At 57.0% G+C, this 22,855-nt stretch overlaps 3 protein-coding genes across 3 annotated transcripts; 2 read left to right on the top strand and 1 right to left on the bottom strand.

Annotated features, from left to right (window-relative positions):
• The first annotated feature begins 1,743 nt into the window (after positions 1 to 1,743).
• Positions 1,744 to 7,812, top strand: PLIN1 (perilipin 1). The gene is made up of 9 exons (XM_048317827.1): positions 1,744 to 1,840; positions 2,473 to 2,531; positions 3,165 to 3,363; positions 3,494 to 3,576; positions 3,951 to 4,203; positions 4,388 to 4,659; positions 5,179 to 5,325; positions 6,023 to 6,256; positions 6,745 to 7,812. The coding sequence occupies exons 2-9, from the start codon at positions 2,487 to 2,489 to the stop codon at positions 7,120 to 7,122; spliced, it is 1,611 nt and encodes a 536-aa protein (XP_048173784.1). The 5' UTR covers positions 1,744 to 1,840; positions 2,473 to 2,486; the 3' UTR covers positions 7,123 to 7,812.
• Positions 7,813 to 8,029: 217 nt separating this feature from the next.
• LOC125332910 (ras-related and estrogen-regulated growth inhibitor-like protein) lies at positions 8,030 to 11,716 on the bottom strand. Its single transcript, XM_048318303.1, is given in 6 exon segments — positions 8,030 to 9,463; positions 10,022 to 10,098; positions 10,366 to 10,419; positions 10,834 to 10,972; positions 10,974 to 11,030; positions 11,032 to 11,716. Coding segments are annotated over 6 exon segments (873 nt in total). The 5' UTR covers positions 11,152 to 11,716; the 3' UTR covers positions 8,030 to 9,037.
• Positions 11,717 to 11,782: 66 nt separating this feature from the next.
• On the top strand, positions 11,783 to 22,627 carry KIF7 (kinesin family member 7). Its single transcript, XM_048317590.1, has 18 exons — positions 11,783 to 12,083; positions 13,750 to 13,950; positions 14,201 to 14,612; positions 15,179 to 15,710; positions 16,009 to 16,146; positions 16,288 to 16,512; positions 16,922 to 17,124; positions 17,407 to 17,513; positions 17,812 to 17,967; positions 18,270 to 18,472; positions 18,588 to 18,785; positions 18,982 to 19,107; positions 19,585 to 19,761; positions 20,063 to 20,278; positions 20,480 to 20,686; positions 21,154 to 21,352; positions 21,445 to 21,594; positions 21,797 to 22,627. Exons 1-18 carry the CDS (start codon positions 11,783 to 11,785, stop codon positions 22,180 to 22,182), a joined length of 4,137 nt encoding a protein of 1,378 aa, XP_048173547.1. The 3' UTR covers positions 22,183 to 22,627.
• The last annotated feature ends 228 nt before the right edge of the window (positions 22,628 to 22,855 follow it).

Below are 22,855 nucleotides of genomic sequence, written 5' to 3' on the forward strand. Positions count from 1 at the left end.
GCCGTGCCCTCTGCACTTTTAGCCAGGCCAGCAGGGCTGGAAAACATCTCAGTGCCAAGAGAGCAAACCTTTAAGCAGGCTGGTGCCCTTTGTCCCTCTGTCTCAAGGGCAGTGACTGACCCCAGCACCCAGCTGGAGGCAGCCCAGCACGTTCATGTGCCTCTGTACTCAGCCAGCAAGGCAGGCACAGCCCTGGGCTGGCAGTGAACTCTGCACTCTTTGGGAAGGAAAGGGGGTATTCTTCTGCCATCTGTGGCTTTCCCAAGCCTCCCACCCCCAAGTACAAGCAGTGCAGCCACAAGCAGAGAGCCACAGAGATGTGTTGGGTGCTCACCTCCATGTCCTGCACAGGAGTGCTGGGCAGCTGTGGGCATCGTGAGCCACATGCCAAGGGTCTCCCTGCCTCGTGCCAGCTGGTCCAGGACACACAGCAGCCCTGGACCACTCATCTGCACTGATCTCCCTGATTATTGCCTTGTCCTCTGGCATTTGTCCTCTTTCCACCACATTGTCCTCATCAGTGTGGCTCATCCGTAGTCAATAACCAAGACCTGCCCTGGCCCCTCACAGGTGGTGTGGTTTTTTCAGTCAGTACCACAAATGAATTTGTTAATGATGGTGTGAGTCCTCAGTGTGCCTCCTGTGCAGTGAGGCCATGGAAGAGCAGCGTTTTAGCGAGAGCATTGCTGGCAGGTCAAGGAGGGCAGTTGTTCCTCCACAAAGCATTTGTGAGTCCACATTTGGGGAACCGTGTCCTGTTTTGGTCCCACCATCACAGGAGAGATCTTGACTAGAGTCCAGCAGAGGATCATTGAGAGATAAGGCATTGAGGGGCATGGAACACATGCTGCACCAGCACCAGCTGGGGCACAAATTCTGCTCAGAGGTGCACAGAGCAAGGACAGGAGATGTCAGACACAAATTGCAACAAAGAAAATTCCAGCTGGACATAAGGAAAAAATAGTTAAACCATTAGTATGGTTAGCACAGGAACTGGCCCCCAGAGAGAAGAGAATCTTCTCCCTGGAAGTTTTTAAGACTGGACAAGAACCTCGAGCAGCCTGATCTGGCTTTGAGAGTAGCCCTGCTTTGAGCAAGAGTTGAATGAGGTGATCTCCCGAGATCACTTCCAAACTGATATTCTTCTCCCTGTATCCCAAATGCCTAAAGCTTTCCTAATGTAGTGTCTGCCCTGACCCTCAGTTAAAGCCTCCTCACCAAAAGCCTCATGAATCGTCTTAGAAATTACAAACCTGCCCAAACCAGATTGTTTCAAGCAGAATATGTCTCCCCACGTCTGCCTTCTACTCCCTGTGCTTAGTAAACTCTCCTGGGGAGAAACCATGTTCTTGGTCTGTGTTAGGTTTCCCGGCAGGATTGTATCCTGGTCCATCATGAGGCATAACAGGGCTTACAGAAATACAGGAAGGTTTTCATCTCTTAGGAAAGCCTGCCTGACTCTTCCCCTTCTCCCTGTCTGCTCAAGATCTGTTGCTTTTGAGGTGGTGAGGTCTAAGGGCAGCTTCTTCTGATCTTCTGTGGAAGGAGTGGTGTTAAACCCCGGAGCATTTCAGCCAGGCTGCAGCTTCTGGACTCTGCAGGGAAGGCAACAAAGGGGATTTTCTGCCATCATCTGTTCCCAATTACAGTGGTTTCAGGGAGCTCCTTGGCCCCTTTCCACCGCAATCCGTCAGCTCCCAAGCCCACGCAACTGGGAGGTGGGGCCTCGTGGTGGTGGTAGTGGCCAGAGCCCAGTGCATCACCCTCACAGGACCCGGGTGAAGGGACGGTGCAGACACTGCTCTCTGCTCCTGCTCTGCTGGGGACAGGCTGGCCCTTGGTGAGTAGCCTGTGCCCTCTGGGTGCTCCGGGTCAGCTTCTGTGGGACCAGGGAGTGAGAGCAGGGATCACCCATTCTCTCTAGATTTCCAGAATTTCATCTGCTGCTAAGAAAAGGGGGTCTGTGCTGGGGCTGGGAGCTGGAGCTGTTTTCACAGGGATGAGTGTTGGCATTAGAAGCAGATGTGTGTGAGGGGGATGCTGACCTCAGCTGGACATCTCAAAACATCCCTACCCACTGCTCTTCTATCTGCTCCTGTGCTGCCTTCTTACCCCTCCTCAGCCAGAGTCTATTCTCATGCACATCTGTTAGCATCCTGGTTGCTCTGAGTTTGCTTTGCCAGCATCTTTTATCCTGCCCATACCATAATTTCTCTAAACTAGATGCCTCTCAACTAATTTTGTTGTATCTTTGGGTGTTAAGGCACATGAACAGGGCAGGGCTGCGTGCAGCCTTTGGTTTTACAGTTTAACTGGTAAAAAGTCAAGCGTTGGGCAATGCCGCGTCCATTGCACCCATGGGAGGTGTGTGTCAGCCCAGCTGCTGTGCTTGGGGGGTGCAGGAATGAGGGGGGAGCCCAAGCCCAGCCCTGCCTTCAGGCAGAGTCTGCGGCTCCCAACTTTGCTTTGCAGGTGGATGCGCCACGATGACGGTGAAGAAGACTCAGGCTCTGCAGGATGGAAGTGCCAAGGTGGGTGAAGGGAAAGGGAGAGAGAGGAGGGCAGAGATGTGCCAAGGGGGCCAGGTAGTGTGTATTGACTGCTGGATGAATGCCAGCCACATCTCACGCCATCCCACATGTGCCTGTGTTATTTTTATACAGATCTGTACCTGCAGTAGTATAGAGCATCATCAAAGGGAAAGGATAAACCTTTTTACTTGCTTGAAATTAAATAGTTCCGATTCAAAAAAGTTAACCTTGAGCTGATGCAAGGACTAACTGATAACTGCCAACTGTGCCTGTCCTTCATCCGTGCCCCATTTAGTCCCCAAACCTCCAGAAGTCATGGAGGTTTCCACCAGGGTGGGAAGCCAGAGGGAGCACCCAAGTAGCTGTTCTTGGACAATTGAAGGAGTAGGGACTGTCTCCCTTGGGACATGCCTGCAGTGTCCCTGCTCCCTCAGTGGCAGCAGCGAGCCTGCTCGTCCTTACACAACATACCTGGGAGACCCTCAGCGGGGCTTGAGAAATGACCTCCTCCTCCTCCTGTGCAAGCCGAGGTCCTCTGGTCACTGCAACCCACCAAGAGCCACCGGTGTGTGGGCAATGGGGCACTCTTCAGGGAAGGGCTCTTGGCTCACCCATGCCCATCTGCCCTTGCAGGAAAACGTGCTGCAGAGGGTCCTGCAGCTGCCCGTGGTGAGCTCGACCTGCGAGACCCTGCAGAGGAAGTACAGCAGCACCAAGGAGTCCCACCCGCTGATGGCCTCGGTGTGTGAGGTGTACGAGCGTGGCGTGCAGGGTGCCGGTGCCCTGGCCATGTGGGGCATGGAGCCCGTGGTGCGCCGGCTGGAGCCGCAGTGTGAGTCCATGTGCTGGGGGGAATGTGGCAGGGGACCCCACCAGAGCCTCCCCTGGTGGGACAGTGCTGGCACAAGCACGTGCCTGGCACAGCCCAGGCGCATTTCTTACCATGCTTTTGCCCAAGGCAGTCACTGTAGCCAACAACCTGGCTTGCCGGGGCTTGGACCACCTAGAGGAGAAGATCCCTGCCCTCCAGTACCCTGTTGACAAGGTAAGTCACAGGCAGGACAATCTGGGACCCCCCCAGCCCCTCTGAAGAGCCCACAGCGTATCTCCTCTAGTCTTGTTGTCTTGTTTCTGGATGGTGAGGGGCTGCTGGCTGGGAAACACAGCAGCATCTCCAAGTGAGGGCTCCTCCAAGGGCTGCTGCAGCCTAAAGAACAGCTTGGGCTCCCAAATATAAGTCGACAATGCCCTGTGTCCCATCCCTGCCAGCTACCCCCAGCCCAGGTTGGAGAGAGGTGTTATGTCACTCTTGGAGCTGTTTGCTGGCATGGACATGGATGGGGTCCCTGCAGTCCCTCTGGCTGTCCCATGCCACCCCAAGCACACCAGTGGGGCTGTTCTGCACCTCTGTGCCCACAGCTTGCATCTGAACTGAAGGACACCATCTCCTGCCCCCTCCAAAGCGCCAAAAGCACCATTGGCAGCTCCGTGGATAAGATCATAGAGCTGGCAGCAGAGGGCTATGAGGCCACCAAGAACACTGTGGAAACAACAGCCAAGTACACGAGGAAGAACTCGGTGACCCAGATGGCAGCTGCAGGGGTCGACACGGCCCTGGGAGGGCTGGAGAAGCTGATGGAATACCTGCTGCCAGAGGAGGATGAAGAAGCAGGTAGTCCTGATGCCCAAATCCCCTCTGAGGGAGTTTGGTGGCAACTAGCTGAGTGCCTCCTCGGTTGTGGGGTGCACAGGGCAGGAGGCAGCCCCTGGGTTTTGGCATAAGGCTACCTAGGAGGATTGTCCCACCAGGATGTAACCCTCCCACCATTCTTCTGCCTGTACTCTTCTGCCTTTAGAGAAGAAGCCCAAAAAGAAACATCTGTCAACATCAAAGGTATCCCAGCAGCAGCCCAGCACTCCTAGCACTCCCAACACTCTCAGTGCTCCGAGGGCTCCCAGTGCACCCAGCACAACCAGCACTCCCAGCGCTCCCAGTGCTCCCAGCACCCTGGGCCGGATCAGCGCTTTGGTCAGCACCATGTCCCACCGTGCTTACCAGCAAACCACCCAAAGCCTCCAGCGTGCCAAAACCAAAGGGCAGGAGCTGGCCTCCTGGATCCCCATCCTGGTGAGTGCCAGGACCCACCTGCTGGGTTCCTGCTCCCCCACATCCTCTTTGGAGCTGGTTCTGCTTTCAGACAAGACACTTCAAGCTCCTCGGAGCAAATTGAGCAGGGTACATTTCCCCTGCTCAGCAGGACAAGCTGGGGCTGGCAGTTCCTGCATGATGTTCACACGTAACCATGTACCACATTAGTGGGACAAGTTATTTTTAGCAGGCTCCCAGTGTGTAATTGTTGATTTATGGCCTTGCCATAACATCTTTCCTAAAGCAAAAAGCCCCTGCAGAGACCCAGAGGGGATGGGGAGAAGGAGGTGCCTCTCCTATCCCATGCTGCAGTGGGAATATCTTCCCTGGCCTGTGCCAAAATCCCAGAGCTCCCATCTGCCCTCAGGGTTTCTCCCCAGATGCACAAATGAACTCCCTGCTCCCTGCACACCCCTGTGAAATCCTCAGGCTGAGCAGGATGGAGTGGATGGGACCAGCCAGCTCCCTCTGAGCCGTGGCTTTTTGCTCCCCTTGCAGGGTAGCCTGGCCAAGCCGAGTGTCCCTCCAGCCCCACAGACCCGCAGCGATGGGCAGGGCAGCACGGGCTGGCTGAGCCAGCACCAGAGCAAGGCACCAGAGCAGAAGCAGGAGAAGGCAGGGAAGAAAGACACCAAGCACACCAAGGTATGGAGAAAAGCAGAGCAATGAGCTGGGGATGCTCCAAAGCATCCTTCTACCCATGCAGCATGCAAGCATGGAGGCTGTTCCCCCACACCTTTGGGGACCAGGCCCCCACCCCTGCTCAACCCTGAACTGCAGCTTGGAGGAGGCAAGAAGGGGTTGGCAGTGGGGCAGCCCCAGCTGTCCCCTTCCCTGATTCCCCAAAGCTGGGGGCTGTGGGCAGCCTCTGTGCCAGGCAAAGTCACCCCAGCTTGTATGTTCAAAACTCCTTTGGAGCTGTGGGATGTCAGCACCAAACTCCCTACTGAGCCTCTGAACACCTCTGAAAATCCCCCTGCCATGGTCCCAGCTGTGAGGGGTGGTGTGAGCCAGTGGCGCTGGGAACAGTCTCCAGCCTCGGCTCCGCTGGGACCTGGGGACGGGAAGCGGCAGGTTGGGGTCAACGCCCTTTGCCTCTGCCTGCAGCGGAAGCACAGCCCCGAGCAGAGGGTCCCCCGGGGCCTGGAGTGGGGGGAGCTGGCAGGGACAGGGAGAGACCCCGCTGCAAAGAGCTGTGGTGGCTTTTGCAGAGCAGCAAGCTGAAATCTCTCAGGATTAGTGCTGCAAAGGGGATAGGGAACCCAGGGCCACCCCTGCTCTGCCTGGAGGGGCCGGTGGGGCAGAGGCCACGGCCAGGAGCTGAGCTGGTTTCTCTGGGCAGGCAGGGCAGGACCCCGGGCTGGTGGGCAGCATGGCTCACAACCTGCAAACAGCCTGCGCCTCTGGCATCTCCAGCGTGAAGAAGGTCCCAGCCGTGGCCTGGGATGCGGCAGAGGGCTTGATCCTCTTCACCCCCCGCAGGCTGTCCAGGGCCATGGAGACAGTGGATGCTCTTGGGGGCACCCTCGTCAGTGCCCCGAAGCATCTGCTGGGCACCTTGTACAGCTACGTGCCGGTGAGTTTGTCCCCAGCCAGGCCCTGTCCATCTCCAGCAACCCCATTTTGCTTAATCTCCTCCCATGAGCACCCCATAACTCCAGGCAATGTCAGGGGGTACCAGACTGGGGGATGGGGTGCCTTGAAGACCCCTCAGCCCCACCCTCCTCCTGAGCATCCCCCAAGCCATGACAGTGAGGCCTCCAGTAGAACAAACAGGTCAGACTGTGGTGGCACATTCACAGTTCATGCCCAAGCCAAGGTGTGACCACACTCCTGGGAAGGTGAAAGTTCACGCTGAGATCCTGTCCCCTCTCCTTTACCTCAGCCTGTTGTTCCCCTGGGACCATTTCTCCACCACAGCTGCTCAAGGGCTGCAAGCCACCCACTCCCCTCCACCCTGGGGGCAAACTGGCTTATCCCAATTTAAGGGTGGGCTGTGTGGCACAGGTGGAGCAGGGCTGGCAGGTGGGTACAGCCTGGCCAGGTGCTTACCCCATCTCTCAGCTCCGCAGACAGTCAGTGAAGGAAGAAGAAGCATCCAGGGGCAGCAAGACCGACACAGAGAAGAAAGAGAAGAAGGAGGAGGAGGAGACCAAGCCTGCTGCCCCCTCCACTGAGGAGAAATCCCAGCTAAGGAGTGACTGGCGGCAGTACCGCGGCCATCACCCCCTGTCCTTCCTGGGGCTCGAGGACCCCCTCTTCCTGCGGCACAACTACTACCGCAGCCCTGCCTTCGATCCCGACTACCCCTTCCCGCGGAAATCCGCCTTCTCCCCCTACAACAGGCGGGTGAGCGAGGGCTCCTACCGCTTCAGCCCCGAGTCCATGTACAGCCGGGCCTACTACGGCAACTTCTACAGTCCTGTCTTCAAGAAGGACTGAGCCGGGGAGGGGGACAAGCACATCCCAGCCCCTCTCAAATCCCCTCAGCACGCTTTGCCTGGGCCCCTGCCAGCTGCCCACACACACCCCTGTTCCAGGACAGGAGCTTGAAGTGGTAGACAGGCCATGGGATAGCTTATTGTGGAGTGCATCAAGGCCAGGATGGGGGAATAAAGGCAACCAAAAGCTCTGCTGCTGGAAGGAGAAGGTGGGGGAAGGTGGGACTAGAAAGGTGAAGGAGATGTGGAAAGAGCCATGAGACCAGAAGAAAGGGACCAGCCAGGGCTGGCACGAGGCTACCTTGGAGCCTGCTCAGCAGACAGAGTGAACTTAGATGGGCTACACATTGAGAACAGCAGTGAGAGAGAGCAGGGAGGATGGCAAAGCTGTCAAACATCACCATAGCAAGCCTGTTTCTCCATCCTTCCTCCCTCCATCCCTCCTTGCAGGGCCCATCCCTGGCCACAGATTTCTCCTCCATGGAGGGGCTGAAGATCCCCACCAACCAGCAGGATTCATGAGTGGGAAAGCCCTGGGACCTCCCTCCCAGCTGGTGGGGTCAGGAAAAAGGCTGGTGAGAACAGGTGGAGCTCTTGGAGCCCCTCTCCCACAGGATCACCTGGCTTCCCACACCACCTTGTTGTATCTGCTGCAATAATAAACCTGCAATAATAAACCACACGCCGCTCACCCCATGTGCTCGGCTGCTTTATGGGAGTGAGACACCCAACCAAGGCAACAGAGTGGGGTGAGACCCCCAACTCAGGGCCAGGGGAGCGGGTGTGGGAAACATCCCGTTACATTCCCTGTGGGTAGCTGCCACAGGAATAGTGGGTGCTCATGCCCAGCACGGTACGTGTCTCTTCCCATGCCCCAAGTACAAATTCACAGCTCCAAGGAGCCGGGGCTTCCTGCCAAAGACAATTTATTGCATTTCCAGAAGAACACAGCAGAGAAATCAGTGTCCATTCAGCATGCACAAACCCTCTTCCAACATACTGCTTTCCCAGGGCTCAAAGGGAAGGGTTTGGGAGAGGCAGGGAAAAACCTCGCAGCAGGAGAAGGGTTCATCAAGGAGCCCAGCGACCCCGTTCCCCACCTCCTTTCCTCCCCGGGGACTGGCAGCCCTGCAGAAGGAGTGGCTTGGGAAGGCGTGTGGTGCGATCCCCATCCTGGGAACGAGCCCCGCGCCTGGCTTTTCCCAGGCACAGCCTGTACAGCACTCGCCCGCTCAAGGGAAACGGCTGCGATCGCTGAAAGGCTGTGGGGGAGAAGGCCACGAGCAGGACTGTTCAAAAGCAAGGCGGGGGGATGGGAAGCACCAGCCCTCACCAAAATGCTCCAGGACTGCCAGTGCCGTGGGCTCTGGGACACTCACACGGTGATACAGACGTGGGAACTACCAGTGCCTCCTCAGCGGAGAAACCACCTCCTCTCCAGCTCATGGGTGCTCCAGGGTTACTGAAGAGGATCCTGATGAGTGTTAAAGAGGAATAAGGATCCCAGGGTAGGAGGGGAGAGACAGGGAGTCGTGTGCTGTACAAAAGCAGGATCTCTTCCCTACTCGCTGACAGCCTGGGCAGTCCTGTGGCAGGAGCTAGGGATGCTGCTGCCTGGAGCTTTGGCAAAATCACCCCATGTTTTCCAGTGCTGGAGGACAGGAGAAGAAAGCAGGAGGCACCTAAAAAGCTGGTACAGCAAAGAGATGAGACTGTCCCATGGCAGAGCCAAGAGTACACACTACAGTCCTCAGCTGCACTGGCTGTGCATGGCAGGACACCCAGACCCTGACACTAGGAGGACAGCAAGGAACCCATCACACTCATGGAAAGACACACACCATCTCCATGAGCACCCAGCGAGGAGGTTGGGCCCAGCTGGGCAGCACAGAGGGCAGCAACATCCGTGCAGTAGCTCAGAGGGAGTCCGTTCGCTTACGGGCAAACACAGCCGACATGGTCTTGACGATGCCACGGATCCCTGTACCCTTCTTCAGAGCCAGCTTGGTGTCCGGGATACGCTTGGCCAGTCCATGGAAGACCATGAGGGCCCCGTGATAAGCCTCAGCTGCAGACACCTCATAGAAACCGCAGTCTAAAGAGAGGGCCAGGAGCCGCCCCTCCTCGCTGGACACCACCCGTTGGTGGTGCAGGTCCCGTTTGTTGCCCACAATGACAATGGGCACCTTCTCCTGGCTCTGCCCCTCCTTGGCTGCCTTGATGAACTGGATTTTGAGGGGCAGGATGTTGAAGCTGGCACGGTCACAGATACTGTAGACCAGGACAAAGCTGTCTGCCCACTGGATTCGCTTCTCCTCTGAGGAGCCATCCTCTGCCTGCTCCTGGGGAAAGAGGAAAGGAAGGGTTGTTTTATCGGGCCCCCTCCCCCCACGCCTGCCTGCTAGAAGAGGGCAATCCTGAGGTTGACGGGACAGGAACAGCTAGAGAACAGCAAAAGGGCAGAGAGAAAGAGGAGTACTGAGGAGGGCAGAGCAGCACCTGGCAGACCTCACCACGGAGGAACAATTCAGCTTTCAGCATCACACCCTAACCCTAACCCTCACCCAGCTGCCAAGCACTGCAGGCTGTAGGTGGTAAGAGTGTGGGGACCTCAGAGCAGCACCTGCCCTTCTTTAGCACAGTCCTGTATTAGCATCAGTGCTTCAGCTCCAGTGTTCTCAGCCAGAGGGCCATTGGGCTAAGGTAACTATTGCTACCCTGTCAGCAACACTGCTGCCCTGTGCTTGGCAGGTGAGAAGGGTTCCGTCGCCTATGAAACTCTGATTTGAGAGCTTTGCACAACTGCACCTCCCAGCCTGTGGTTCCCCATAGGTAACATCCAGTAAAGGGGTTTTTTGTCCCTGGGGTAGAAGCGGGTGATAGGAGTGGAGCCCTCTCACCTGGGAATTGGGGACGTCCCAGATGTGGAAGAGAATCTCTCGGCCATCCACAGTCAGGTTGTGGCTGTAGATGAATTCTGCCCCCCATGAAAGAAAAAAAAAAAATAGTCGTCTTCATGGTGTCACCAGCTGCCACCCTGGACCTTTTGCACCCCAGAGAAGCAGTTCCAGAGCAAACAGATGGGTCACTGAACAAATACAACATTGAGCCCCTGGGAGCAGGCAAAGGCTCTGGAGAAAGGCAGGAGAGGATAGGCTGCAATGAAATCCCACAGGCAGAAGCAGGGTTGTCTCTCAACCCCAGTCCCTACTGGGAACTGGCCTGGACCTGGCCTGGCACTCACCCATGTCTCCGTACTCTCCAATAAAACGCCGGGTCAGGAAACGCACGGTCAGAGCTGCAGAGGGAAGGACAGGAATCATCAGAATAACCCTAAACCTGGAGGACTCTCCTTTCTAAACCCAGAGCAGAGTCAGGCACCATCCCATTGTAAACTCCTACAAGCAAGAACGACCTCTGAGTTTCCCCCAGCAGGTCTGTGAGTGCAGCAGAGGCACAGCACAAACCCAAGCATCAGCATGACCCGGAGCATCAGCAAACTGCAGCTCAGTGCAAAATACCTTCCCCTGTCATTCACCAGCTGCCTACAAGGTTGTGCTCAGCGTCCCCACCTTGAATCACAGCTGCACCCCAGGGCTCAGCCCCATCTCATCAATTTGCTCCGTGGGCTGTTCCCTGCCACTCGTCCTCCAAACACCGCTGCAGTTTTCAGCCTGGGAATCCCCTGTTCCAGTTCACGGTCAGTTCTCACCTGATTTCCCTACGTTGTCTGCTCCCATGACAAGGACGTTCGCTTCCATCTTCAGGGCAGTGGGGCCAGGCACCTCCATGAGGGCAGGGTGGTCGGGGGTGAAGCTGGTGCTGCGGCGCAGTGGGAGCCGGAGCCCCATGCCGAGCGTGGCCGTGCCCCTCCGGCAGTCCCAGCCGTGTGTACAACTCCGCTCGGCACAGCCGACAGTCCAGCGCTTCCCACGGCACCCGGGGGACCCACGAGGCCCCATACCCCTCCCCGCAGCCGCAGGGGCGGTGCAGAGGGAACTGCAGGCAGCCGGATGAAAAACTTTGTCATCGCTCAGATTGTCCTGAACATACGTCAGTGGCTGAGCCGGCCCTGCCAGCCCCCAGCACGGCGGGCGGCCGGGAAGCACCAGCTGTCTGCACCAGCTGCTCCGCAAACTGCATCCCAGGAGGTGCCCACGCCTCCACCTCAAGCACTTTGTGCCTCGGCAGGGCCACGTAGCCCCTTCTCCCTTCCCCACGGTGATCGTGGGAATGTCTGCGAGGAGTGGAGGAGTGTCACAAGTGCTGGGGTGTCTCGTCAGCGATCAAGCAGCTCACGAGAGATGCGAGTCCCTTGTGCCTGACGGAGCATCTCACGGGTGGGGGAACTGTGTTTCACCACAGACGGAACACCTCACGATTAACGGGGTCTCGCACGTGACGAAGCATCTCACGAGGGATGGAGCCCCCTGTGAGTGGCGAAGCATCCCAAGAGTGATGGAGCGCCTCCCGAGTGACGCAGCTCCTCGGGAGCACCGGGGAGCCGCCGCGCAACCCCCAGAGCCCACGAGCGTCCCCCGCTGCCGCCGGGCGCTCTCCCCGGGATGCAGCGAGGACCGGCCGCATCCTCCCTCCCTCCCTCCCTCTCTCCCGGCGCCGGGAGGAGCCGCTGACGCCATCGCGGCGCGCCCGGCGCGGCCATGGCGGCGGAGGCGGCGGCGGTGCGGGTGGCGGTGCGGGTGCGGCCGCTGCTGCCCCGGGAGGCGCTGCGGGGACACCGGCCCTGCCTGCGGGGCGATGCCGCCACCGGCGAGGTGGCGCTGGGCCGCCGCCGGTTCCGCTTCGCCGCCGTGCTGCCCGAGGCGGAGGGGCAGGCGGCCGTGTACCGGGCCTGCGTCCAGCCGCTGCTGCGCGCCTTCTTCCGCGGCTTCAACGCCACCGTCTTCGCCTACGGGCAGACCGGCTCCGGAAAGACCTACACCATCGGGGAGGCCAGCGTCGGTGAGTCTCGCCGGGACCGGAGGCGCCGTGCCCGCCAGCATCCCTGCTCCGCCGGCATCCCTGCTCCGCCGGCATCCCTGCTCTGCCAGCGTCCCTGTCCCGCCGACATCCCTGCCCCGCCGGCATCCCTGCTCCGCCGGCGTCCCTGTCCCGCCAACATCCCTGCTCCGCCGGCATCCCTGCTCCGCCGGCATCCCTGCTCTGCCAGCGTCCCTGTCCCGCCGACATCCCTGCCCCGCCGGCATCCCTGCTCCGCCGGCGTCCCTGTCCCGCCAACATCCCTGCTCCGCCGGCATCCCTGCTCCGCCAGCATCCCTGCTCCGCCGGCATCCCTGCTCCGCCGGCATCCCTGCTCCGCCGGCATCCCTGTCCCGCCGGCATCCCTGCTCCGCCGCGTCCCTGTCCCGCCAACATCCCTGCTCCGCCGGCATCCCTGCTCCGCCGGCATCCCTGCTTCGCCAGAATCCCTGTCCTTCCAGAATCCCTGTCCCGCCAGCATCCCTGCTCCGCCGGCATCCCTATCCCTCCAGCATCCCCACCAGCCTCGCATCGCCACCTCCTTCCATCGCCATCTCCTTCCATCCCCAGCCAAGCCACCCACACCACCATTATCTCAGCCATCTCTCCCAACCCACCAGCCTCACCGGTGCTGCTGTCCACACCCATTTCAGCACCTTTGCTCTCTCTACCCGAGCCCAACTGCATCATCATCTCCATCACTTCCAGTATCACTCCCAAACACACCCTGCCAGCCCCTCCAGCTCAAGCCAAACCCCCCCCCCCCGTACCCCCGGCAGCCTTTCCTTCCCCCCTACCTTTGTTGCTGCAGCCAACCCCCATGGACACATTTGAGATCAGGGTGTGCAGGTTTCTCCTCTTTCACTGCAGGACAAGTGACAGGACCTGGTCCTCCACCAGCTCTGGAGGTGGTGGTGATAGTCTTAGGTCCTGAAATAAACCTGAAGGAGAGGGAGGTTTGCAAGTGTTAATCCTGTAAGTTTCTTTATATGAAGGAAATGGAGAAAGAGGAAACTTCTTCATTCTGATTTAACGGCATTGTGGTTTCTTACAGAGGGTGTACTGTAAATATTTCAGTCATCTTTACTTAATTGCATCATTTGTAAGCACTAAATTGTTTCATACTTTTAATCTACCTCTGTTTTCAGTCTCCCATTTTAGGCTATCATTGCACCAAATTTGGGAATTGCCATTTTACATGGCTGTTGGAGACAAAAGGAAAAACATTTAAAGTTCAGGCAGCAGAGTGCTGTGGTCAGATACAAGCAAGCTGCAAGCATCAAAAAAACCTCTTCTTGGAGCTGGAAAAAGTTGTAGAGCCATGTTGGCTTCAAAGCACAGCACACTGTAGCTGCAGACATGGTGTTTGATACTCACTAAAATGCTAGGTGCTTTTTCCTTCTTGAGGAAGGACTGGAAACAGGAAGCTTTGCTGGAATCCAGCACAGCAGTGGGATAGGATTTGCCCAGAGGTCTTGTGGGATGTTTAACCCAGGCTGCGAGGGCTGAGCAGTGGGAGAGTTGTGAGGCTGCTCCTTTCCAGCTGACGTGTGCTGCAGGCAGGCTTCTGACCACAGCTCTGTCCCCAGCCAGCGTGGGCTCCCTGGACATTCCCTGCTCTCCGTGAGCGTGTGCCTCTCTTTGCCAGCTTCCATCAATGAGGATGAGCAGGGCATCATCCCACGAGCCATGGCCGAGACCTTCAGGCTCATCGATGAGAATGACCTGATCGACTACACAGTCCGAGTGTCCTACCTGGAAGTGTACAAGGAGGAGTTTCGGGACTTGCTGCAGGTGGATACAGCCAGCAAAGACATCCAGATCCGGGAGGATGACAAGGGGAACATTGGTATGTGTGGCTGTGCGCGGGCTCCTTTACTCCCCACGTTGTAGGCCAGAGTTGGGTTATCTATCCATGAAGGCAGAGCCAGGTCTTCTTCCTCCATCCCTTTGTCTCCTGCAGCAGTTTGCTGTGTTTAGTCCTGAAAGCCGGTCTGGGCAAGGCCCACTACAGGCAGGGTGACAGCAGCAGGCTGTGCAGAGGAGCTGCATCCTCGGGCAGCCCATCCCTCCCAGCCGCAGCTGCCTTTGCTTTGCAGTGCTCTGCGGTGTGAAGGAGTCAGAAGTGGAAGGGCTGGACGAGGTGCTGAGCCTGCTGGAGATGGGGAACACAGCCAAGCACACGGGAGCCACCCACATCAACAGGCAGTCGAGCCGCTCGCACACCATCTTCACAGTGACCATGGAGCAGCGGCGTGGGGCTGGCCGGCTGCCCCTGCACCACCGCCCCCCCGCTGTCCCCGCCGCCGGACAGGTCCTGGTGTCCAAGTTTCATTTTGTGGATCTGGCGGGCTCAGAGCGAATTGTGAAGACAGGAAACACAGGGGAGAGGCTGAAGGAGAGCATCCAGATCAACTGCGGCCTCCTGGCCTTGGGCAACGTCATCAGTGCCTTGGGAGATCCTCGGAGAAAGACCACCCACATCCCATACAGAGACTCCAAAATTACCAGGTACCTCTGGGACCAGGACTTCCCACATCTCACGGGCTCAGTTAACAGGTCTGCCCTCTCTGCGGGTTTTCGTGTAGGGAATCTCAAGGAGCAATGAGGCCAGGATAGAAATGGCAGGCCTAGCTCATTGCAGTGCTGGAGAAGATGAGGCTTGCATGAGTCGTGCTGCTGAAGCTGAGATGAGGTGTTGCTGTGGGTTATCCTGCCCTTCCTGCCGGGCAAGGAATAAAAACTACTTACAGTAGGCTCAGTTCATGGTCCACAGTTAGCTCTTTGCTCGAGCAGGTGGCCTTTGCAGTCTCCAGCAGGAGCCCTGGCAGCACATACCTAGCAGCAATCACAGAGTCAGGGAGCTCCCAACCTGAGGAGTTACGTGGATGGAAATTTGCCGTGGTGCAAACTGTTAATCCTCTGCTTAATGATTCCACTCACCTCACTAGTGCCAAACCACCTACAGAGCAAGGCCATCATTTTCCTTCAGCTTAACCTCTGAAAAGGGTTGAAAACGTTCTGTTTCCTGTGTTACTTTGTATTTCCGCAATTTTAATCCCTGTGCTCTCCCTTAGGATCCTGAAAGACTCTCTGGGGGGGAACGCCCAGACCGTGATGATAGCCTGTGTCAGCCCATCATCCTCTGACTTCGACGAGAGCCTCAACACTCTGAATTACGCCAACCGGGCTCAGAACATCCAGAACAAGGCGGTGGTGAACTGCCGCAAGGAGACGGAGCACATCGAGGAGCTCCACCTGCAGATAAAGAACCTGCAGAAGGCGCTGGAGCAGCGGCAGCGCTCCGAGACCCGCATCATCCACCGCTCGGCCGGCACCAAGCGCTGCGCGCCGGACGCCACGGCCCGGCTGCTGGCCGAGTGCGCCCATTACCGCACCTGCACCGACGCCGCGTACCGGCTGCTCATGGAGCTCCAGGAGGACAGCAACCTCACCGTGGAGCAGGTGCTGCGCCTTAAGGAGTGGCTGTGCGCGGTGGAGAGTGAGAGGAGCGAGCTGACCTCAGCCGGGCTGGATAGCGGCATTGAGAGCACCTCCATGGAAGATCAGGGCGCTGAGGCACAAGGCTCAAAGCTGGCAAAAGCCCAGGTGATGGGGGTGTTACAGCTCTGAGGTTGGGTTCGTCTCATGGCCACAGCAGCCCCAGCGTGGCATGATGGAAGGGTCAGGAGAGGGATGGGAGGAGAAGCAACCTGTCCAGGAGGCCCTAGGGAGGCAGAAAGACATGGTCATCCCAGCAGGGAGGGAGAAATTGGATTCAGCTGCAGCTGAGATATATTTTACAGGAAAAATCTGAGTCTGCAGAGCTGTTGTGTCCTTACAGAGTTCAGCATGGGAAGGGCCAAGGTGGATGCTGATGCTGCCTCTCTTTTATTTTGGGGAGCAGGTGAGCACCGAGAAGAAGTGTGAGTCCATCAAAGACGAGCAAGTGGCCAAGCTGCAGAGGCAAGTGGAACGCCTGGAGGAGGAGAACCGTGATTTCCTGGCTGCCCTGGAGGATGCTATGGAACAGTATAAGCTGCAGGTATTTCTGGGCTCTGCTCTCTCTGTAGGACCTGCCCCACTCCTCTCCTTGCCCAGGGGCACTCAGCCCAGCTTTCAGGTTCCTCTGCAGTAGGTCTCAGATCAACATGTGTGTAACCATATTTTGCTCATTGTTTCCTAGAGTGACAAACTGCAGGAGCAGCAGGATAAGATCTCGGAGCTGCATGTGCGCTTGGAGATGGCAATGCCAAACCTGTGTGTGCCAGGACTGCTGGAAAATCTTCACCTGGTGACTGCCAGCCAGAGACCTCACACGGCCCCACTGGATGCTGCCCCATCCCATGGCCTTGGTGGGGTTCCCTCGGGGCTGCTTCCTGAGCAGACGGGAAGAGCTCTTTGCAAGAAGGTGAGGGCATGAGGCTGTGCCATCGAAGAACTGCTGCCTCTTCACCTGTCTGCTCCCCACTGTAGGAATTGCTTTTTCCCTTATGTTGAGCGTGACCCTTGTCAGAAGCGTAGTCCAGAGGACTGTGCTCAGTGTTCAAATCCAGAGTTTTACAGCTCTGGCAAAAACAGCCCAGCTTCAAAACTGAGGCTTTTATTTTGATGTTGTGGGTGAGTCCCAGATTTGTTCAGTGTCTGAGCAGCAGAAGCACAGGCAGCTGGGTCTGGCAACACACCAGTTCTCCTGAAAATACACTCAGCTCCATTTTGTTGCCTTTCTTTATGTCTAGCAGCGATGCTCAGCTGGGAGCCACTTTTTCTAACACTGGCTCTCACACAGCTTGTTTCCTCTTTCCAATTCTGTGCCCCAGAAGCTCAGCAGCAGCTCCTCCTTGCAGAAGGAGGAGCCGGCAGGCTGGCAGCTGAACCACACCCAGTGCCTGACTGGTGATCCTGAGGTCAGAGATGTGGTGCTGCGGAGGGAGCTCAGCCAGGACTTGGAGAAGCCATCAGAACTGTCCTCGGGAGAGGAGCTGGAGGAATGGGAACGGAAACGGTCCCTGTCCCAGCGCCGGTGAGTTGGGGCTGTCCCAGCCCTGTGCAGTGCCCTGGGCAGTGAGCTGGTTGTCCCACTGCTGCAGCTCTGCCCTCATGTCTGATGTAGGGGCAAATGCTGCCTGAGGGATCAGTGATGCTGCCCAGACACCTCACTGCTCCCTGGGGAGCTAATTACCGTCTCTCCTGACCACAGCTATTGTTTCCATCTCCTCCTGAAGCCTGTCGATCATAAGGGTCCTTACTGGGAACAGCTTTAGCACTGCCCAGACCAAACTGATTAATTTGCTTCTCCTTCTAGAAATGGGATCCAAAATTTGAGCAAGAAAGAGATTTTCAAGTTGAGTGAGGAGCCAAGTGGAGGCAATGCCCACTCAATTCAGGAGGAGCAGCTGGAGCTGTCAAAAGGCAAGTAGCAACCACAGGTTGTTGGACAATCTTCTTGGGCTGGCGGTGCTTCACGGGGTAATGTTGATGTCCCACCTGAGCCCAGAGGACAAAAATGGAGCAGTTGACAGTCCAGCTGCTTTTATTAGGGAGAAACTTGAACTCCTAGGGTCTGGCAAGGGTGTGTGTTTTGGTGGAAGCTTCAGGTGACTCTGGGCAATGCTGTGCCAGGCTCTGGCTACAGATCCAATAACAGATCATCCTTCTGTCACCCAGCTGCTAAGATACGACTTTCCTTACCTGAGAATCTGTGTTGCAGAAGTCTGTGGGAAGTGGGAGTCACTGCTTGGTTCCTGGGAGCGCCTGCCAGGGAAGGACTCTGAGTGGAGGCTGGTGCAAGCACAGCAGAAGATCCGAGAGCTGGCGATCAACATCCGCATGAAAGAGGAGCTGATCACAGAGCTCATTAAGACAGGTGCAGAACTACTGGTGGGATACACACCCACTTCCCATGAAACCTGCTCCTACTCTTGGTGCTTGGTCTCTGCTTCCATCCCCGTCTTCTCTTCCTGTGTTGCTTGTGCTCAGTCTCTTCCCCTGTAAGCAGCAGGGCCTTGTCTGCCCGTCCCTCCAGCTGACAGAAACCCTTCCCACTGGTTTCTTGCTTCTCTGGAGTGGCTGAAGGAAAGGGAACATTCAGTGTCTGTAGCCAGAAATACTTGGGGAGGGGGAGAAAGGGTCAGGATCCTGGCTGTGAGAGAGGGGACTGTGTTGCAGGCAAGGACGCCCAGGCTCTGAACAGGCAGTACAGCCGGAAGATCAGTGAGCTGGAGCAGGAAGCAGAGCAGGTGCGGACAGAGCTCAGCGACAGCCAGAAGCAGCTCCAGGAGCTGGAGGGCAAAGAGCCATGGGACCCCGGGGAGAAGCGCAAGCTGCAGGAGTACCGCACACGCGTGGCGGCCGCGCAGAGCAAGGCACAGGTGAGGGGGAAGGGCTCTGCCCACCCCGGCGCTGAGCAGGGGCAGAGTTGGGGGCGTCTCTGCAAAGGGCACCAGGGAGATGCCGAGGCCAAGGACGATTTTCACCCTCCGGCAGGTTCTGTGCAGGAAGAAGCAGGCGACGGAGAGGCTGGTGTCGCTGTCGGCACAGAGCGAGAAGCGCGTGCAGGAGCTGGAGAGGAACATTCAGCTGATGCGGCGGCAGCAGGGGCAGCTGCAGCGGCGGCTGCGTGAGGAGAGCGAGCAGAAACGGCGGCTGGAGACTGAGGTGCACAAGGGACAGCACCGAGTCAAGGTAGGAGAGGGCAGGAGCAGCTGTGCTTCTGTGGTGGTTGTGAGGATGACAGCGGGTGGGCTCTGATGTGGTCTGCGATTTTCTCGGAGAGCGTGAAGACGGAGAGTATCCGAAGAGATAGAGGAGAACATAAGCTGTCCCTCAGCCCTCACACCTCCCACTCCCTCCATGCTCATGGCTGCTTTTTCACACGCAGGAACTGGAACTGAAGCATGAGCAGCACCAGAAAATCCTGCGCATCAAAACAGAGGAAATTGCGGCTTTCCAGAGGAAGCGGCGGAGTGGCAGCAATGGTTCTGTCATCAGCCTGGAGCAGCAGCAGGTACAGACAGCAAGCCTTGCCTCCGCATTCCTGTTCAGAGGGGATGCTTGGCAGACTGCAGGCTGATGGGGGAGATCTGAAAACAGGGACCTGAGCCCATCCTGCCCTTGAGAAGGACAGTCCATAGTGTCATTTGCATCTAGTAGCAGAGGACTTAAGATCTTGTCTTACCCCTAGAACCAGGATCTCTCCTAAATCCTGGCATTGGTAAAGAAGCTTTGAAATTTTGTCTGCTAGCAGAAGGGTGGTGGGAGATGTGCCCTCCAAGAACTCCTTGACAGCTGGGAATTTAGTTTAGCTTTGCCTCTTGGAGGAGCTGGAAGGATAAAACCAGCGGAGTCTGGGCTGAAGGGGTTAGCAGAGATGAAATTGAGACTTTTGTTCTGATCTCAACCCCACTGCCCTGTAGTCCAGGAGTCCTGGGCATTGCTGCTGCTGTCTGCACACACACATGCCTTTTGCCTCTCCCTCCATCAGAAAATTGAGGAACAGAAGAAGTGGCTGGACATGGAGATGGATAAAGTTCTTGAGCAGCGCCGGGCCCTGGATGAGCTGGAAGATGAGCTGAGGAAGCGGGAAGCTATTGTGGCCAAAAAGGAAGCCCTGCTGCAGGAGAAGAATGGCCTGGAGAGCAAACGGCTGCGCTCCAGCCAGGTAGGACAGGAGTGTGACACCTCAACCCCGTGCTTTATTTTCAGCAGAGGTGGAGGCTGGAAGATGTAGGTGCCATCCTGGGTCTAGCAGAGGGCTGCAGGCCAGGATTAGGTGGTGTTGGAAAGTGGGTGGGAACTCTGTCTCTATGGAAGACTGGTTGTGCTGTGCCTCTGAGCTCATTGGTTTGGTAGTCCTTGGCTTACGTCTGCCTGGGGGTCACTTGACCTACAGAGGAAGTAGAACGGGGCTGAGGGCCTGACTTGCCTTCAGAGTAGCTCCCCTTGAGCATCCTCTGCTGCAGGCCCTGACAGATGACATCGTGCGCGTGTCCAGCCGCCTGGAGCACCTGGAAAAGGAGCTGAGCGAGAAGAACGGGCAGCTGCGTCACGGCAGTGCCCACGACCAGCAGCAGATCCGCCAGGAGATCAACAGCCTGCGCCAGGAGAAGGACCAGCTGCTCAAACAGAGGCTGGAGCTCGACAACAAGCTGCGTCAGGGCACCCTGCTGTCCCCAGAGGTACCTCTGCTGGGGCTGGGGAGCAGGAGGTTGTAGGAGAGAAGTAAAAACCTGAGCACAAGGTCATTAGCAGATGCTCCCCCGCATCCCAAACAGTGCATATCCCAGCTTCCCACCATCACTATTGTGATGACAAGGTTAGAGCAGGGTGAGACAGAGCAAACCCTTTGCTCCCTAGTAACTGCAGCTCTGCCCTGGCAGGAAGAACGGATCTTGTTCCAGCTGGATGAGGCAATCGAGGCTCTGGATGCAGCCATTGAGTACAAGAATGAGTCCATCACGTGCAGGCAGCGAGTCCTGCGGGCCTCGGCCAGCCTGCTGTCCCAGTGTGAGATGAACCTCATGGCCAAGCTCAGCTACCTCTCCTCCTCTGAGACACGAGCTCTGCTCTGCAAGTACTTTGACAAGGTGGGAGACGACTGCCTTCTGTGCTGGTGGGAGCTGTATTTCATTTACTGGCTTTTAGTGATTACATTATTAGCCAGCCAGAACACATAATGAAATTAACACAGCTTGAAAGCACTTGTTAACAGAAACTATGATCTGACCAAACTCTTGTTTTCCTCAGTTTCAAGCTTTCTCCTTGCATCATACTGTAGTTTTCCTGTAAACTCAGGCCACAAAGCTACAGCACCATGACCCCCAGCTGGGAGAGGGGCTTAACTAGTCATAGGATGCATGGATCCCTGCAGTGGCTCTGCCACATCAGTGCAGCCACATCTTGCTCTTCCCTCCACGAGGCAGCTCTGACATCCCAGCAGTACTAACCTCTGTAAGCTGTACCAAAAAACTAACTTGACTGAGGCTCAGTGGGGCAGGAAATCTTCCCAGGCATGAAGGAGCTGAAGTGTTCCTTCCTCTTGGGCCCTGCCCAGGTGGTGACACTGCGAGAGGATCAGCACAGGCAGCACATTGCCTTCTCAGAGCTGGAGATGCAGCTGGAGGAGCAGCAGCAGCTGGTGTACTGGCTGGAGGCAGCTGTGGAGCGCCAGCGCCTGGAGATGGATCGCCAGCTCACCCTGCAGCAGAAGGAGCACGAGCAGAACATGCAGTTACTGCTGCAGCAGAGCCGTGGTAACCCCCCAGCTGCCCAAACGGGCAGCAGTGCCACTGCTTTGGTCTTTCACAGGACGCCCAGGCTGGAATAGCCTTGTTTTTTCTTGTAGAGCACATGGACGAGGGGCTGGCCAGCAGCAAGCTGCAGTATGAGGCGAGGATTCAGGTGCTGGAAAAGGAGCTGAGCCGTTACGTGTGGGCAAACCAGGAGCTGAACCAGAGACTGAGTAACATGAACCCCCACCCTGGACAGACTAAAGGTGAGAGGAAACACAGGCTAGGGCTTTGCTGTTCCTGCCAAGTTAAAACGGAGTTTCAGTTGCCATGCCTGGCAGTGAGAGCTTGGAGCAGTCCAGAGCAGTCCACGTATAGGTCCTTTAGCAACTGCTATACAGGCACCAACTTTGATGAGGAAAGTAGGGATCCTGATACTCACCTCACTGTACCCTCAATTTTTCTCAGCAGGGATGGAGAGAAGCATTCATGGGGCTGGGGACAGAGCTGCCCCTGAGCTCGGCACCTGTGAGGAATCCAGCCTCAGGGAACAGCCCATGCCTCCAGCTGTCGCTGAAGAGAGCCCTCGGGCCAGGGATGAGAGCAGGGACCTGGTGCATGCCCCTTTGCCCTCGACCTGGAGGCGTTCTTCGCTGCCCAACGAGAGCTCCGGTGACCTTCGGCAGAGGGACGCAGAGCAGGCGCTGAGAGCGGGGCAGCCCCACGAGCTGCAGCCAGCGCGGAGCCTGGCTCCTGCTGCCAAACCCCGCCGGGAGCTGCGCAGAGCCAGCCTGAACATGAGCCCAGTGCCTTATCACCCAGCCATGATAGATGTGAGGAAAAACCCGCTCTAGAGACAGCCTTCACACTCACCTGGCACCGGGCAGGGAGCAGCGGGTGTTGCTGACCCCGCACGCCAGCCTGACTACGACCCTGTTACATTTCAGAGGCCTGAGAAAGATGTGAGTTGTCACCCTAAGGGAGTTGAGGGTGTAAGGCGTGGGAGCACCAGCCTACATTCTCCACAGTGCTGCCAGTCCAGGCAGCACTGATGGGACTTTTTCTCTGCTCCCTCAGCAGCTTAAACACTGTGAAGCAGGAGACACCTTCCTTCCAGGCCTCTTAACACTAAAAACTTGTTTACAATTTGGAATCCTCAGCTCAAGGGTTTGCTCAGCCCTGGCAGCTTCAGAGGGAGATGCTCTGCAGTCCTGCAGAATTTGTACATAGATTTTTGTAGTAACTCTGAGTTTTTTACATTTCTACTATAACTTTTCTAATAAAGCAGAGTGAGTTTTATGAAATGGTCACTTGTCGGAGGGGCCACGTACTCCAGCTATGTAGGAAAGGAGTTGTATTTAAATCTCACTGCATGGGAAGTCAGCTGCTGTCACAGTGTTGCCCTAATGTCTAAATACCTGCTTTAAGTAGTCCCAACCAGATCTAGTAGGCCTCCTACATTAAATTGCCACAGGAAGAGCATCTCCAGCCAGCAGCAGAATTGTCTGAAACATCCATGATAACTCA

The sequence above is a fragment of the Corvus hawaiiensis genome, chromosome 13, assembly GCF_020740725.1.
Source record: "Corvus hawaiiensis isolate bCorHaw1 chromosome 13, bCorHaw1.pri.cur, whole genome shotgun sequence".
Classification (NCBI taxonomy): domain Eukaryota; kingdom Metazoa; phylum Chordata; class Aves; order Passeriformes; family Corvidae; genus Corvus; species Corvus hawaiiensis.

What these genes read in the sequence shown, in the direction of transcription:
- PLIN1 (XM_048317827.1), top strand. Translation starts at nt 2,487, where the DNA reads ATGACGGTGAAGAAGACTCAGGCTCTGCAGGATGGAAGTGCCAAG. An exon ending in TGCAGGATGGAAGTGCCAAG is followed by an intron (nt 2,532 to 3,164) that starts GTGGGTGAAGGG and finishes CTGCCCTTGCAG; the next exon opens with GAAAACGTGCTGCAGAGGGT. An exon ending in CCTTGTACAGCTACGTGCCG is followed by an intron (nt 6,257 to 6,744) that starts GTGAGTTTGTCC and finishes CCCATCTCTCAG; the next exon opens with CTCCGCAGACAGTCAGTGAA.
- KIF7 (XM_048317590.1), top strand. Translation starts at nt 11,783, where the DNA reads ATGGCGGCGGAGGCGGCGGCGGTGCGGGTGGCGGTGCGGGTGCGGCCG. An exon ending in CATCGGGGAGGCCAGCGTCG is followed by an intron (nt 12,084 to 13,749) that starts GTGAGTCTCGCC and finishes TCTCTTTGCCAG; the next exon opens with CTTCCATCAATGAGGATGAG. An exon ending in CCACCCTGGACAGACTAAAG is followed by an intron (nt 21,595 to 21,796) that starts GTGAGAGGAAAC and finishes AATTTTTCTCAG; the next exon opens with CAGGGATGGAGAGAAGCATT.